A 16,124-nucleotide genomic window follows, 5' to 3' on the forward strand; every position below is an offset into this window, starting at 1 on the left:
CTGCTCAGAGGAATAACACAATTAACTGGATTATTTGACCTACTTGTTTATAATTTTTACCCTCATATTTTACCTAAATTGTTTAGCTACCATTTTTTTCTTTATTCAGTGCCATGTAGACACAAGCTCTGAGGATTTTGTTACTTGGGGCTTACCTTGTTGCAGTACATTGACGATGGTGACGCCGGAGTCATTGGTGGCCAGACGATACCATTCGTTGCGAGGGTTGAGGAGCCACTCCTCCACATGGCAATAGTAACGACCAGCATCCGCGGGCCGGGCCCCGTGGATGGTCAGGCTGTACTGATCAGAGGTAGTCCTCTCAAACTGAAAGCGGGAGTTTGGCCCAGTGTCGTCAGGGGGGCTGCAGTTTCCATTTCCAAAGATGGCGTCATGGCCGATGGAAAACACGCAGTCCCGCTTATCGCCGTCCTCGCCTGGCTGGTCCTCGACGTCCTCGCCATCGGAGCGCTCCACGTACCAGAAAACAGAAAAGCGCGAGTCGGGAGAGGACTGGCTGAAAATGTTGCAGCCCAGTTTGATCGAACTGGACTCCTCCACGGTCACGTTATTCTCAAGCTCGTCAACGCGTAGCTGAGGCTCTGCAGAAGTTCCACAAGAGAAAAAAAAAAGAAAGCAACACATTTGATGTTATCACATGGGACACATTTTTCAAACAAAGAATGTGTTTCAAAAAACATGTTATGATTAGCCCAGTAATGTAACTAACTCACAATAATTGCCCTAATCATGGAATACTTGGCATTTGCAAAAGCATAAAGGTGGATTGCAACTTATTTTCTTTTCCACATCTATTTTATTTCAATTATTACGTTAAAAAAGTTAAACTTTATATTATATTCTATACAAACAGAGTAATTCACTTTAATCCTTTACTTTCATTGACTCTGATGGTCATGGTTTTCAGTTAATTGAATCCCCACAATCATATTCTTACAAATGTTAATGCGCTGTAGGGTATATGGCATCATTTTGCATGAATTGCTCCATTAATGCACCATGGCATGGTTTGATTTATATCCAACATGTTTACTGGCCAATCCAGCAAGGTGATGGCATGGTCACAAAAGCTGGTGTTGGTACCTTTGGCAGGGTAGGCAGGTGCCAAGTCTTGCTGGAAAATGAAATCAGCGCTAAACATTCCAGGTAGGCAGCTGTGCCGACTTAGGACTTGATTAAAAACAGCGGACCCAAATTAGCAGATGACATAACACCCCGAAAAAAATCACTGACTTTAGAAACATCCCGATTGAAGTCAAGGACATTGGATTCTATTTCTTTCTACTTTTCCTCCAGAATCTGGGACCTTGTGTTTCAAATGACATCACAAAATGTACTTTCATCAGAAAAGGAGAATTCTAAACGTTGAGCTAACAGTATGGCCGCATTTCACTTTAGCCCAGGTAGGTGAGGGTCAACACATTCAACAGCAACAGGGCTACAGCTGCAGTCCACAACTTGTGAAACTCCTCCAGACTCTTTGATTTGCTCCACGGTCCTCTCAAGGATACAAATACCCCATTTTGCTTGTGCACCTTCTTACTAGCTACGCTTACATGGACAAAAGTAATTGGAACGAAGGGCCAATCGGAATAAAAATGTGTCATGTAAACAAGCCAATCGGAGTATTGTGATCAGATTAAGCTCAGCCAGAATGAAACTGTAATCTGAATGAGAGGGGTCAGTTTGCCCTTTAATCAACTCGTACCCCTGTGTCATCCCCCGTGTTGCCATTTTGTTCGTACTTAGTCCCATTTTGTACCCATTAACCATTGGAATTACCTACATATCTATACATGAAACTGTGAGTAAAGATCACAGCTGGAACAACATCTCCTGTGGCAGATGCCTCTAATTTGTCTTAATTTCAGGTACAACAGAGACAAACGACTTTTATGGAACAAAACACGGTATGTGTGAAACGGCAATGTTGGCATCCCTGGATGTTGAAATTGAAAAAAAAAAAGAAAAAAAAAAAAGAATAGCATAATAACGTTGTAAATGGTACAGGAGAAAAACGGTAGCTATAACTTGATCAAAGCAGTATACTGACCATTGAAGCTGAATATGTTGTCGTCCCACGTTTGATTGACTTAAAAGTAATGATTGTATACTCATGAAATAGTCAGGATCACAAGTCTCTTTCATCTTTTCAGAGGGTCAGGGGCTGAAAAATTCTACATCACCGCATTAATAGATGATACTGTTATATATGTTTTGGTACGGTTTTAACAAATGTTTATTTCGGGAACAATCAATTAGAAAAAATACATAAATAGTGCATCTCCATTGTGCTTGCTAATGAATAATTAAAATTAACACAACAAGTAGCAGCATCTGCCTTTCTGTTGTTTGAGTAAATGCTAACAGATTTGGTCCTAGCTGTCAAGCCTAAAGAGCCTAGAAATAAAACATAAAGATAAAAGTGAATCTCTTCTTCTTGCACATGTTTGCATGCCAGCTACTGATATGATTGCGACACAGGTAGCTGCTATTGATGGTTGGAAAATTAGCCATTTCAAACTTCTCCTCCCTTCATGTGCAAATCATTTAGTGCCTGGAAATTTTCAGCTCGACTGGCTTGATGAGTGATCTGCCACTCAGAATCGGCCTGTATATATGCAGGAGGAATGTAAAACCCGACCATAACTCTCAGGTTGCCAGCACTGATTTATACCGATTAATAATCCGATCAACGTGTCTATAAAATGCTTGTCAGACAAGTGTGCACATACTTCTGACGTAAACGACACATATTTCTGGGTTGTTGAGTGGCGGAAATACGTCGGTATTTGCTCCCGATACAACCTTTCTATTCAAAAAAATAAAAGAGCTCAAAATGATTGCTTACTCAGTGACGTTTTAACCATTATTAGAACATCATTCAAGTCGAGCCTGGGCACTTGGAAGACAAACAAACTCGTATAATACTGGTTTATTTACTATTTTTTGGAGTTTAGCAAAGACGAAAGAACTTCTTCTGTGTTTTTTTTTTTAGGGAAATTTGATAACTGCGCATGTCAGAGTGGTTATATTCTGAATAAAGCCAGGTGCATATGAACCCACATTAGGATCGGATTGCTTGATTCTGTGCCCATATAAACGATTCAATACGTGCATTTTAATCCGATTGTGCATTTTGATTCGAAAGTTTGTGCATGTAAACGTAGCTACTTTTTTTCTTTTCACAGAACTGAATTATTCTCCTTGGTTACACCCCTCCGTAAACGGCCAGCTTCTTCAGCAATGTCCTTTTGTGGTTTACGTCTGCTAAAAAACTGACCAGGCAGCAGTCTCCTTGATGACATCATAACATTTCTGTTAAAGAGGAAAGATAATTTTATTTCTAAGCTCTGACTTGCTGAAAAGCAAACTTATGGGGGTTTTAATAGCTATGAGCCATAATCATAAAAATTAACAGAAACAAACACTTGAAATATATTATTCTGTCTATTGAATATATATTATACAGGTTTCATCTTTTAAACCGACTTACTCAAATTAGATTAATTAATTGCAATCTTAAAGAGAACTGATTTAGCATCATAAAATAATAATTTCTGCATGTGTTAAATAAAAAATAGAGGAACAAAAGAAGAAATTTAATCAGACCTACTATCCTGCTTGCAGCCAGCACCATTCTTTCAGCTTCCCAGCAGGGTTGGATGCAACCTCAAGGCTAGTTTGTCTGTCTGCATGGGTATACTACAGCCCTTCAGGGGTGGTTCTATGACCCACTTCCCCAGCAATTTAGGAAAAATAAAAAATAAATAAAAACAGGGCAATAAAAACTTGGCTTCCAATGGTTCTTTCTCACACAATGTTAGGAACTGTCTTCTTGTTAGAACCGAAAATGAGAAGCGGGATGACAGCAGGGGTGGGGAACCAGCTAACTCCGGCATCCTCTACGGATGCTTTAACCATGTTTTAAAACCCATCTGTGCCTTTAAAACGTAAAATCTGCAATAGACCGTTTTGTGTTACTGTGTTGCTACCACCCTGCTTTATGTCTTTCTCTAAATAACATGCTCAGCTTGAGCAAAGCATGAATAAATGAGTCGCTCACAGAGGTGTAGCGCACCTCTATATTTCTTCATTTGTATGAGTGCGGCGGCGGCCACATCGCTGAGACCAGTGTCTGCTTACCAAACATTTCACCAAATGAGCGGGCTACTGAATAGCCATTTTGATCCCCTCATTTCGTCCGGGCCACATCAGTGATTTCTCATTTTGACTTGCAAATAGGACGCGTGGCAGAAAAAGGTTGGGGCAAATATCAGCTTTGTTCCGACTGCTGTTACTGAGCTGAACAAGCTGAAATAATACGGCCACTCTCATTGGATTTAAGGGTTTTAACAGCGTTTATTGAGTCTAGATTATTTCGATTTTACAGTGTTTACCTATTGGTAAGAGAGTTTATTTTGTTGCATATTCATCCTATTTTTAAATTTCGCTCTCCTCTTCTGGTATCCTGATTTGATTTGATTTTTGGAGTCTAGAGCACTCTGAGAACCATTATTTTTTTTACCATGATTTTTTATGATGACACCCTTGTTTCCTCCAGAGTCTGCAAAACACCGGCTGTAAAAAAGCTGTATAATTCAGTGTGATGATTTTTACCTAAATCTGAACCTTTTTCTTTAACATGTTTGGTCAAAAGTCCACTCTAAACTGCAAAAAGATTGTTCGCTAAATTTATAAATAATGAAATGAAATAAAATTAAATGAAAGCTTCACAACCTTCTTTTCCTACAGAGCTTCTTGATTATGTTACAGACTACTGAAAATAACATTTCTAAGACCTCTAGGAGGATTCCCTTTGGACATGTATTATATAAGGATTATGTTTCTTCTCTACTATCTCTACTCATGTATTGGTTAATTCTTACAATCAGAAGACTAAAATAAAGGTGTGATGATTTGCTTTTTTTGAGGAACTAATCTTAATGTAAAAATCTTTTTACAGATTTTTTTCTTTTTTGATTTCACAATTCTCGACTATGCCAAGCTGATTCACTCTTTTTATTTCTGAAGACCTTTTAAATTCATTGCATACCAGTAAAAGGTACCTGCAATCCTGACAGGTACTGTATCTGAAACACAGGAACACTGTGCCAAAGAGAGACAGAACCTCTGGCAGAGAGATTGAGTTGAACTGTGTTAAACAAAATAACCGATGAGGCGGGATGTCAGGGTGTGGGAGGAATCAGATACATCATCACGTTAAATCACAGTTTTCGAGTACTGAACAAGTGGATTAGCTTCTTCATCAGCGACTGTGACTTTTCTGCCTTTTAATCCTCCTGAGTTCTGACTGGGGCAGGTATAAGGTCAAGAGCCAGAACCCGTTGAGGTGCTGAGCAGAACATGCTGCAGTGACCCCACATGGCAATACAGTGAGTGAAATAACTAATATTAAATAGGTCACTAATATAGCAACATATTAAATATACTAAATGTGCCAAAAATGTTTAGTTTATGAGAAAGGAAGTCACTCTGACGTGAACTAAAGATGTAATGCTCCAATGTCCATGAACAAAACACCTCTCTCTCTCTCTCTCTCTCTTTCTCTCGACCCAGAAGTTCAGTAAAGGCTAATTTAGAGCACGGGTTCCCAAAGTGGGAGTCACGAGATGACATCTCTGAAAAATTGTGCAGCACTTTTGGAACCAAGCAATGTCTTGATAAACTAAGCAGGTATTTCCGGGGCACACAGCTATACCTTCTTGCCTACATTGCAATATTTCATTTTGTGCTACAGGAAGCGTAATGTATCAAATTTTAATAATATGGTTAATACATTTCCAAGCTTATTTTCTTGAAGATTTGTGATTTCTGACTTTGCAAAATCCTAGTTTTAATATAACACATTTATGTCTTTAATCATGGAAAATTCTATGGGTTTTTTTCTCACATCTTTACGACTTTTAAACATCAGAGAGCAGGCAAGTCATTTCTTACAAATATGTGAAATTGGTCCAAACAATGTGGAGTTCCTTTGTGAAACTTTACTCCTCCGTGGCCAACAATTTATTCTCTTTAATCTACAAAGGCTCTGATGTGATGCTTTTTTCATTCCAAGAAAAGTCATAATTTTACCAGAACTAAGTCGAAATATATCATGGGAATAAAGTCACACAGTCGTTTGCACAATTGTTTAAAAGTCCTGATACTAGTAAGAATTTGATGTGGATGTGTTAAAAAGATTTAGTATTTCCTTATTCGTGAAACCTATACCAAAGTATCCCTTTGCAAGATGCTCAACATTCCTCATTTTAACACAGTGGGACTATAGTATTTTGTTTTAATAAGAGTTCAAATAAAATAACTACTTTATTCTCATATATTTTTGGGGGTTGTAGGCACTAAAGTTTGGTAATCCTTGATTTAGAGGATTTGAATCTATCAATGTGAACAAGGGTATGACATTTTTCACTGCATTCATTCAACAGCTTGAACGATTTGAATGAACTGCAGTCTAAACATGGCACCAGTAGGATTTTCTGAAACAGTGTCATCATGATCAGTTTTATTTCCCATTGTGGTGCATGAATTCATTCGTAGAAGTACTTTTTTGGTGAGGTTTTTACCTACAAGTATTTGAACTGAATGGATCACACTCCCTGTCATTAAATAACACTCTCACTGAGAGCAAACAAAATACGTAAGCTGAAAAAGCTTTTAAGTCGAACTTTAGCACCTTTACACAGAAAACAGTTGTGACATTCATTTCTAAAAGTAACAGACTGGTCACTGCTGTGTTTTATGCATGTGAGCGGGTATGTGTCTGTATATTGGTTACATGCTGATTATGAATGAATTTATTTGAAGTTATGAAAGGTTTATAGTCAGAATTTCTTTGAATCCAGTCCCTGGGATGTGGGGCATGTTGCTGCTGAAAAGAGCCTCCACCTGCAAAGCTGTGAAAGGTTTTCTGCAGTATTTTATCCGATTTCTGGTGAGTGGCAGTTAACACTTATAACACTTAAAAAGCTCTTTGAGATACAGTTCATTTCAACTTTCCTGTCATCACTGTTAACGGTCAGAGAGAAGCGATCATGAGACAAAGCAACTTGTGTGCAGTGAGTTTTATCGAACAGACTCTGAGGTGATGAGGGTGTGGCAAAAATTGAGCTATTATTTCTATTTTTTATTTATTTTTTTGGTTGGTAGTTTAAGAATAAGTGATCAGACTTCTTTGGGTCAAAACATGGCAGAGCAGCTGTTCCTCTCGTGCTCTTATTCGGGTACCTATGGGCCTGTTGCAGGCAGGAAACTACAGGAGTCTACAGGAACAGTACACTAATTCAGAGGACTGAAGTCACAACTGAATGCGATGTATTACTTGCTCTCTGCCAGTCAGAAAATTCAATATAGACGAAATACAGCGACACAAGTTTAACCTTGCCTGCAAGATGAATTCTCGCGGCATTTGTGTGTTCACAAGCACATGAGAATCCATCTTGTCCCGCTCCAGCTACAACTGTTTGAACGAGCCAAAAATGGTTCAGACCAATCTCCTCGCAGTATTGAGGTATAAAAGGTGCATAGCCATGTTATTTGACTTTTTTTAATTTATACGTCAGTGGCTCACTCTGGATGCATCCAAAGTTTTTATGAAAGATTATCACGTCCTGCTGACATATTAGTTATTATTTTGCCGTTTTATGCTTTGTTTTGCTCAATTTGTTAGTAAATAAAGCCTTTTGTGTTTATTTTTAATAAAAGAGGAAGTACAACACTGCGCATGCGCAGCAGGGGATAAAACAAGGAAGCGGCTAACGGCTATTAGCAAAACAATGTGCAAAGCAATGCAGAGTGGTCCAAGATCCAGTGAAAACAAAATGCATAAAATATATGATTCCAAGAGGGAAAAGACTGGAATGTCGCTGGGAATACAGTATGAATGTTGGTGTTCACTGAAGCGGACGCTAAGCCTGCAATTGCTAAGATGTGACCGCAGACTTGATTGACGTGAGTACATTTTCTGATATGAGCCTCTTAAAGTTGCTGTAGATGGGTGTATTTAATCAATTTAATTTATTAATCAAGCAAACTGGCATTATGATAGTTCTGCGATACTGCCGGTAGTTGGTGCCACATCTGTTTATATCTGGTCATCACGCCCGGTGCTGGGGCTATTTTTATCCACCAAATGTACCATCAAAACATTGTCAGGATGGATGCTTGTTGTATATAACTTTATTTTATCATGATCAAATGGTAAAATAAAGGATGACACACGCGTAGTTGCTGTTGTCACGTTTTTTTTTTTTTTTTTTCAGAATCCACGATTTTTAACCTTTGAAAGAACAGCAAGAAGTGCATTGACCAGCACAACTTGTTGTGGTTTCTCATAATGCCTGCTGCTTATGTTTTAATTTGAGACCGTGATTGGCTAAAACCAATCTTTGGTAGGCGGGAACAAGGTGTCATTTCGCCCAATCAGCTTAAGAGAATTCTGCTGAATGTCCCTCCTTTCCCCACACGGATTCAATGGGAGCAGTCCCAGATTAATTATGTGCAGAAGGGAGAGTGCCACACATTATCAATCTGACTGGCCGGGCTAGCGCAACTTGACCTTAAATCAGATGAGGCGAGACTTTAAACAGAACCAGGATTTTATGAAAGAGGAAAACCACACTCTTAACGGAGCTGCAATTAAAAACAAAATAGTCTTGATGGTTATCGTCTCCATTAAAACTGCACACTGTGCTTACTCACAGCTAATGCATGAAAATGTGTAAACTAGAGCAGGTCTTGCGACAGTTGGGCAACATTTAAATACAGTTTATGCGAGTAAAGAGAAGAGGAACAGATGAAATGGAGAGAAATAAGATGCAAAGGGCCAGACGCTACGAGATGACATAATAAATATTCTAATTTATGGATGTTTTGCTGATCTATATAGTATTAATTGATAAAAGAATGTGAATTAGTTGGTCTGTGAACATTAATTTTTTTGGGTTTAATGGTGTGAACTGCAATTAAACTAGTTCATGATAAGGATGAACACCTCTACTATTGTACTAGCAGTTCTTTCAATAAATCTCCACATGCTGTTCTTGGAACCTGTGTCTTTAAACATCCTTTCTCTGCCCATGTGTTGGCTTGGAACAAACGTGACAGCGGCCCAGAGTCTACCGACCACTTAGACATGTTATGCATGGCCTCACTGGCCCAGTTCTGTGGATTAAAGCGACAGCTGATGCCTTTATTCAGAGGGGAATTAGTTCAAATGTCCTTGAATAAGAGGAGCACTTTTAACCTCACCTGGTTGTTTGACTAGAACCTTGGTGTACCCCGAGGTGTCTCGAGAGAGCCGGTACCAGGCGCCGTCCGGGTCGCTGAGCCACTCCTCCACCAGGCAGTAATACGTCCCTGAATCGCTGCTCTCTGCCCTGTTCAGCGTCAGCGCATAGAGACGAGGCGAGAGCCTCTCGGCTTGGACCCGCCGCCTCAGTCTTTCTTCGTCTGCGTAGGCGCCGTACTCAAAGGCTCCCGTGCGTTCGATTCTCAGCAGGAGCTCGTCGGTGTCTGATCCCGACGCCCGTCTTATGTACCACAGGACGGCGTGTTGGGAGTCCTGGCTGGTCTGGGAGGCGATGGAGCAGTTGATCCTGACTCGGCTGTCCTCCTGGTACGCAAGAGACTGGTTGTTCTTTAGCACCTTCAGCTTACTCTCTGCGAAGGAAACAGAAAGAGCAGAGTCGAAGGGAGAGTGAGAAAAAAAAGCAAACAGTCACCCCTCCTGGATAGAAAGAAATGTGATTACTGCTGACAGGTACATATTGAAATTTCTGGTTTTTGACAAACGACTTAAAGGTTCGGATTATTTCTGGTGACAGGAGGGTAGGAAATGACTAGCGACGCGTGGGTGAGTTCAAAAGTTGACAAAGGGAAAGAAAGACAGGAAGAAGAGAGAGGAGAGGAAAATGCCAAACAAGTCAATGTCAGAGGGATGGGAACTCTGTTGAAGATGCCGACCAGGGGAAGAAACAAGGGTGGTAGATTATTAGGGAGGATATTATTAGGTAGGCTACAGGACAAAAGCAGGGCAGGGGGTCCTGTCAGTCTGCCAGAAAGAAAACAAAGAAGTAATGCATTTATAAAGTCAAGCAGGAAAAGGGGGAGAGCAGACAGGAGAGAAGAGAGACGACAGAGAGGTGTGACCAAAACGCCAGGAGGAAGCTGTATTTTTCCTGAGTGCTGTGACAGGATTGGTTACACCGACATCGGCTGCGGGATAGGATTAGCTGCAGGTACATCAGGTGTGACCGCCACAAGAGCCCCACTGTCAAATGCTCCGGGGAAGGGGGGGTGGGGGATTTGCTGAAAGCTTGCTGAGCACAAACACATCCACACACACACACACACACACACACACACACACACACACACACACACACACACACACACACTCACAAATATGAAACAATGCCTGTAGATTACAATCTGGAACCTCAATTATTTTAAGCAGTTGTGCTTAATATTTGAATTTTTGACATGAATTTAAAAAAGGTCCTCTTAGAAAGATGCATAGTGAAGATATGTCTAGATGATCATGGTTAAGTCATCACATGGACTCAATCAGCATCAAGTCTAACGGGTCGGCTTCTCTAAAGTGTTAATGTTTAACAAATAAACTAAGCCAAGCAAGCAGGAATCACAATAGCACTTTATTTACGTTAGCAAAATGTATTATATATATATATATATATATTAGGTTCCACTAAAGAAATCTCTATTTCTTTGTATTCTTGGACTATTTTCATGAGCTTGAATATGTACAGATATTTAAACAAGACTTCCTTTAAAAGGTACCAGGATATTCTGTCGAGTAAGACAAACTTTTTACAGAAATTTAGTAGTATAATTCCAAGATATTTACATTGAAATCTGCAAATCTGAGGAGGTTAATGAAACTCGCAGCAATATCAGCCACAAATAAAATAGGACGCTTCGTTTAAGTGGTATTGGTGAATCGAAAATTGCAAAAAGCAAAATATAAGCTAAAATTCAATTAGATGGTTGCAGCTAGGCATGTTTTTAATCTTTATCTCAAAGGAATCAAATAAACAAAACAAATAAATACCGTAATTAGGAATTAAAATGCAAATATGATGACCTCCTGGAACCGATGAAGGACAGCTGATAAGAAACATTTGTAGTTTAGGACTTTTGTCTAAACAGACAGCTGGGGGAAATAGTTGCTTGCTGCCAGAGAAAAGAACGCCTGCCTTTGGATCTAAAACCTGATTTCTGCCAGAATTACTGATGAGCACCTTATTTGCATATTCATATGAGTGGGAATGAGTAAATATCAAAAGTGATTTGTGAGAATGTGAGAGTGCTCGGTGATTTTTGCAAATGTAATGAGTAGTTTTGGAGGTTTAAAAATAAAGTAAATCCATTGATGTATTTATATTACAGTTTTATTTGACAGGCCAATACAAAGCACTGATTAATTATGAAGTGGAAGGAAAATGCTAAATGGTTTTAATTATTTTATTTTTATTTTTTTTTTTACAAATGAAAATCTGAGAAGTGTGATGTGCATTTGCATTCATTCCAACCAAGTTATTATTTTGTAGAAGCACCTTTTGGTGGAAGGCCTTTAGGGTGTGTCTACACCAGCTTTTCTGATCGAAGAGACTGAATATGCTGCTCATTCCTCTTTGAAGGCGTAAACTCTGTGAAACTGGAGGAACAGTATCATATGGCATTCTTTCAACAGTGGCTTTTATCTTGCTGCTCTTCTATAGAAGCCAGATTTGTGAGGTTTTCGACCATCAACAGATTCCCTCACCTGACCTATGAATTGCTGCAGCTCCTCCAGAGTTACTAGGGGCCTCTTGGCTGCTTCTCTCAGTCACGCTCTCCTCGACGAGCGCGTCAGCTTAGGTAGACAGACGTGTCACGGCTTGGTATATTTGCAGTTGTTCTATACACTTTTCCATATCCTTCACCTGTCTGCTGTGTTCCTCGATCTGCATCATACCATCATCCAACAAACAAATGAGGCCTCCACAAAACAACTGTATTCACACTAAGACTTAACTTGATGCTGGTGTCCTCTAATTATTAATTAGGGAATTGTGGAAGCAGTAATTTGCAATGACTTATTTATGGGGATCAGGGTTAAGGGAGCTGAGTACACATGAATACAACACTTTACAGCTTTTAATGTATAACTCTGTATTACTTTCCTTCATTTCACAATTATGCACCTACTTTGCGTTGATCTGTCACATAAAATCCCAGTTACAAGATGTGAGGTATGAATACTTTTGAAAGAAATTGTAAATGTATTGCTGGTTTGCTCCCTCTCAGCCCCCCCACCCCCCGCTGCTGTAGTCCCTGCATAGCTTCTCTATAACAGACCGACAGCCTACAGTCACAGCCATTTGATGAAAAAAAAAAAAAAAAAACTCATCTTTATCCACAGATTGATGAGCATGCACAATTGACTGCTGTCTGTGATGCTCCATATATATGTATAGTGATACATATTCAGGCTGCATGCCTCTGGGTAAATTCAAAGGGAACATGGCTGCAAGGCATTGCCAGACCACCCTGTTGTGCAGCACTATTTCAACTTAGCATCCCAAATTACTCATCATCACCGTTGCTTCTCTACCCACCAGACTCAGGAAGCTGAAAACATCTCCATTTGGAAAATAACGGAGCACCCAGTGGAATCCTGGCAACCCTCCCCTCCTTATTCCAGGAGAATTACCTCTGAACCTCCTGAAGTGAAACCATGCAGAATGGGATTGGCATGGGACAAAGCAATGCTCAGCTGTTCCCATTTGAAGTTTGAATACACAGCCAGGAGAAAAAACTGGGGGCTGAAAGCCTTTTGCCACACACCGTGCGTTTTACAGAAATGCTTTTTTTTTTCTAATCTAAAATAAGCAAATTACTTAAGCCTTATTAGGTGGCATCATGAGTTATTAAAAGTTATTATTACCGAGGACTCACTCAGGCACCGACCGAAGGGACAATCAGAATGGAGAAGCAACAAGCCAATAAAGCAGAGGAGAAATAAAAGGAGAGGGAACGCCTTCTGTGTTATGGTCCAAGATGACTTCAGAGTCTCAGGTCCCTGCTGAACGCCATTGCTGTGAAAGCAGCTTCACAGAACAGCCTGTCACATCCGGTGACATGTGTCCTTTTCCACTTTTCCCACAGAGAATTAAGTTTTTTTTCCCCCCCCCGTCAACCCGTTACAATAATGCAACTGCTGACAGAAGCAAGACGGGACTAAAAACTCACTCAAGTTCTCCCTTTATAACGCAGGTGCTCGTCATGTACGTTCGATACTGAAGACCAGAATCATCTCTGCGTTTTTGAAGGTCATCACAGGAATCAATACCCGTTTCAGGTTCCAGTATCTGATTTTCATGACAGTGCTTCTGTAGCATTCATTATTGGGGATGCTTGCTTTTACACCTCAGAAGTAGTCCATGTGTCAGTCAGGGTTGATTGGAAACATAAGCTGTTTTAAACGTACGGGTTTCGCCTCCCGCATTTGAGAAAACTTGTCATTTTTATTTTTTAAATTTCATCCTGGAAAATAATGGTTGGGGAGCCTCCAATACTGTTCACCTACTGTTTCCAGGGCAACCGTGAGTCTTAGATGTTGTGGAGTAAGTTTTTGAGGAAGTCGCAGATGTCTTCCTCCAGCAAAAATACAGGGAAGGCTCAATTATCCAAGGTTAGGATTCATAAAAAAAAATACAATTATTTCGAATAGATTTTTTTTTAGATTACTTGAAGCTGTTCAAAAGTTTTTTCAGCCTCGAACCTCTAATGACTAAAACGAGAGAAGGTTTAGTTCAACATGTAAGAAGGCAGCCGTGAATAGAAACACACTAATTGAGCTTTTTTTTTCTGTGGCAGATGCACATTGTTTGATGGCCTTACCTGTCCTTTCCTACTGTGACTAACTCAGTTTGTTTTTTTACTAAGGACTGCAACGCATAAGCAAGGGAAAAAAAAAAAAAAATCTGCAGCAGGTTCTTCGATGGAGGAAGCAGTTTTGAATGAAACAGAAATTTAGGGAACGACGAGACTCACCGTTTATGCTTCTTAGTACTCTATATGTGTCTTTTTTTTTATTAAGCTAAGCATTACTGCATCTAAGTGCATCTCCATTTCTAAACCAGAAAATGATGGAAGTTCTTAGTTTTGGTTCATATAGTGAGTATTGGTCTATATTTTCAAAGCCTTTGGAGTGGTCTTTCCACAACAGACAAGAAAAAGACAATATATGGATTAGTCAAACTCGGAGTGAATCACCCAACACTGAATAGAGAATCTTTAAAAAAAAAAACACTGTGTGCTTTTTGAAAAACTTTCATTTTTCTTGTTCTTTGGAATGTAGTGTGCCGTCTCATCTAGTGATCTTGTATGTGTCACTACACCTCTTTTTTTAGACTAATTTATGCTCTCTTTTTTCTATTTTTTTGAAAAATGCATGAAATAATTTAAACGGATTATAAAATTATTTAAGACAACGTTTCAGTTGCTTCCAGGGCTTTTGTTCCTTAAAGTTCCCAAACCCGCTCGGTGAAGCCTCTAATTGCTCACCGAAGCCCATTCTCACCCTGTTTTTATTGTGTGTGCCTAATTTGTCTGGGGTAATGGCCACAGAAAACAGCATGGTTGAGAACAGAGCCGTCGTTATTCCTCTACAGAGGCAAGAGCCGAGGCAAGACGCGGACAATCATCTGCGTTTGCCCGTCTATCTGAAAGATTACTCCAACCGTAGCTGGTCAGATTTCAAGCAACGGCTTTCGGAACGTGGGGGCAGGACATATCCAGATTGTTTCTTTGAAACTGAGAAGCAGTGTGTTCCCCCGACTGCCTGCGTAAAAAAAGCATCCTATTTATCAGAGGAGTCCCGCTAAGCCTATAAATAACAATCCAGTCCGACTGTAGCCTCAAACCTGTTGTTTATGAAGCCCGGTTGATGAAACCAAGTCGGGGTCCTGGGGATGGAGAGGTGTGCCATTGTGGCGCTTCAGAGCACACCAGTCGCAAGCTTTTACTCTCTCCAGCAGACTTCTAACAAAATTTTAGGTTGACTTCAAAGGAGCTGTAAAACTTCCTGGCTGAGTGTTGAGAGGAGGATGTGGCCCGAGATGGTAAATCAAAGGCTGCGCTATCCTTCTAATGTTTTTTCAGGGGAGGAAAGAAAAAAAAAAGTGATTGATTTTACATTTCTGCTCTACGATGCTGCTCCCGGGGAAGCCTTAAAAAAAACAGGACAGGCGGTGGGTCTCCCTTAAGCCCCTCTGCTTTCGCCCGTCGTCGCAGCGCGTCACCCTTGTCTAATCAGCCGCGCATAAATATTCAGCAGACTAACCTGTGGGGTTTCATGACTGTTAACGAGGCCTAAATGAAGCGGGAACGTCAGAAATGCAGCTCAGTGCTTATGTCTAAACGCGCTCTCCGACGGCAGCTGATAATTCATCCGACCCAGGCAACAAATCTGCGTTCATATTTCCAGTTTAAAAGAGGGAACGTGTTGGTAAGAGACAAGAAAGGGACGACTTAAAGCGGAGAGGGAGATGTTAGGAAATATTATCAACCAGAACAGATATCGACAGAGTGAGGAGTGTGAAGGAGGGGAGAGAGAGAGAGAGAGAGAGAGAGAGAGAGGGGGTTAAAAACAGAGTCTGAAAAACACGAGTGAGATGTAATAGACAGAAACATGGGAACATGCTGCTGGGGTGGATTTTGAAAAGCAGCAGGCGACGTCTCTCAAGCCGCATCCCGAAGGACTTATACTCTTAATGGCAGCCCGCTCCGCCTTCAGCATTTAGCACGGGCCCGGCTTATCCGTCCCCGGGACAAGAAGCGTTACAAGTCCGAAAGCTTGGGTCACACCCTGATCCTCCTGCAGGGACAGCTCCGTTTGGCTGGGCGCTGCCCACCGACTGCTGCTGCTTCACATAATCAAAGAATGATGCACACAATGATGTTACTGAACTCCAGTAACGGGGGGGGGGGGGGGGGGGGGGGGAGTAGAGGGCACAGCAGGCCAAACGTCACGAGTTGTGAGAGAAGGGGGGGGGGGTTCTGATAGAAAAGTG

At 40.6% G+C, this 16,124-nt stretch overlaps 1 protein-coding gene across 1 annotated transcript in view; it reads right to left on the reverse strand.

The window, feature by feature from the left end:
* The window catches only part of igsf3 (immunoglobulin superfamily, member 3), a gene marked incomplete at its 5' end in the record, with an annotated part of 98,908 nt that overhangs the window by 5,773 nt on the left and 77,011 nt on the right, over positions 1–16,124 (reverse strand). Inside the window, 2 exon segments of the mRNA XM_036139215.1 lie at positions 156–602; positions 9,295–9,705. Of these exon segments, the coding sequence (XP_035995108.1) occupies positions 156–602; positions 9,295–9,705 (858 nt within the window).

The sequence above is a fragment of the Fundulus heteroclitus genome, chromosome 7 (genome assembly GCF_011125445.2).
Source record: "Fundulus heteroclitus isolate FHET01 chromosome 7, MU-UCD_Fhet_4.1, whole genome shotgun sequence".
NCBI classification, from domain to species: domain Eukaryota; kingdom Metazoa; phylum Chordata; class Actinopteri; order Cyprinodontiformes; family Fundulidae; genus Fundulus; species Fundulus heteroclitus.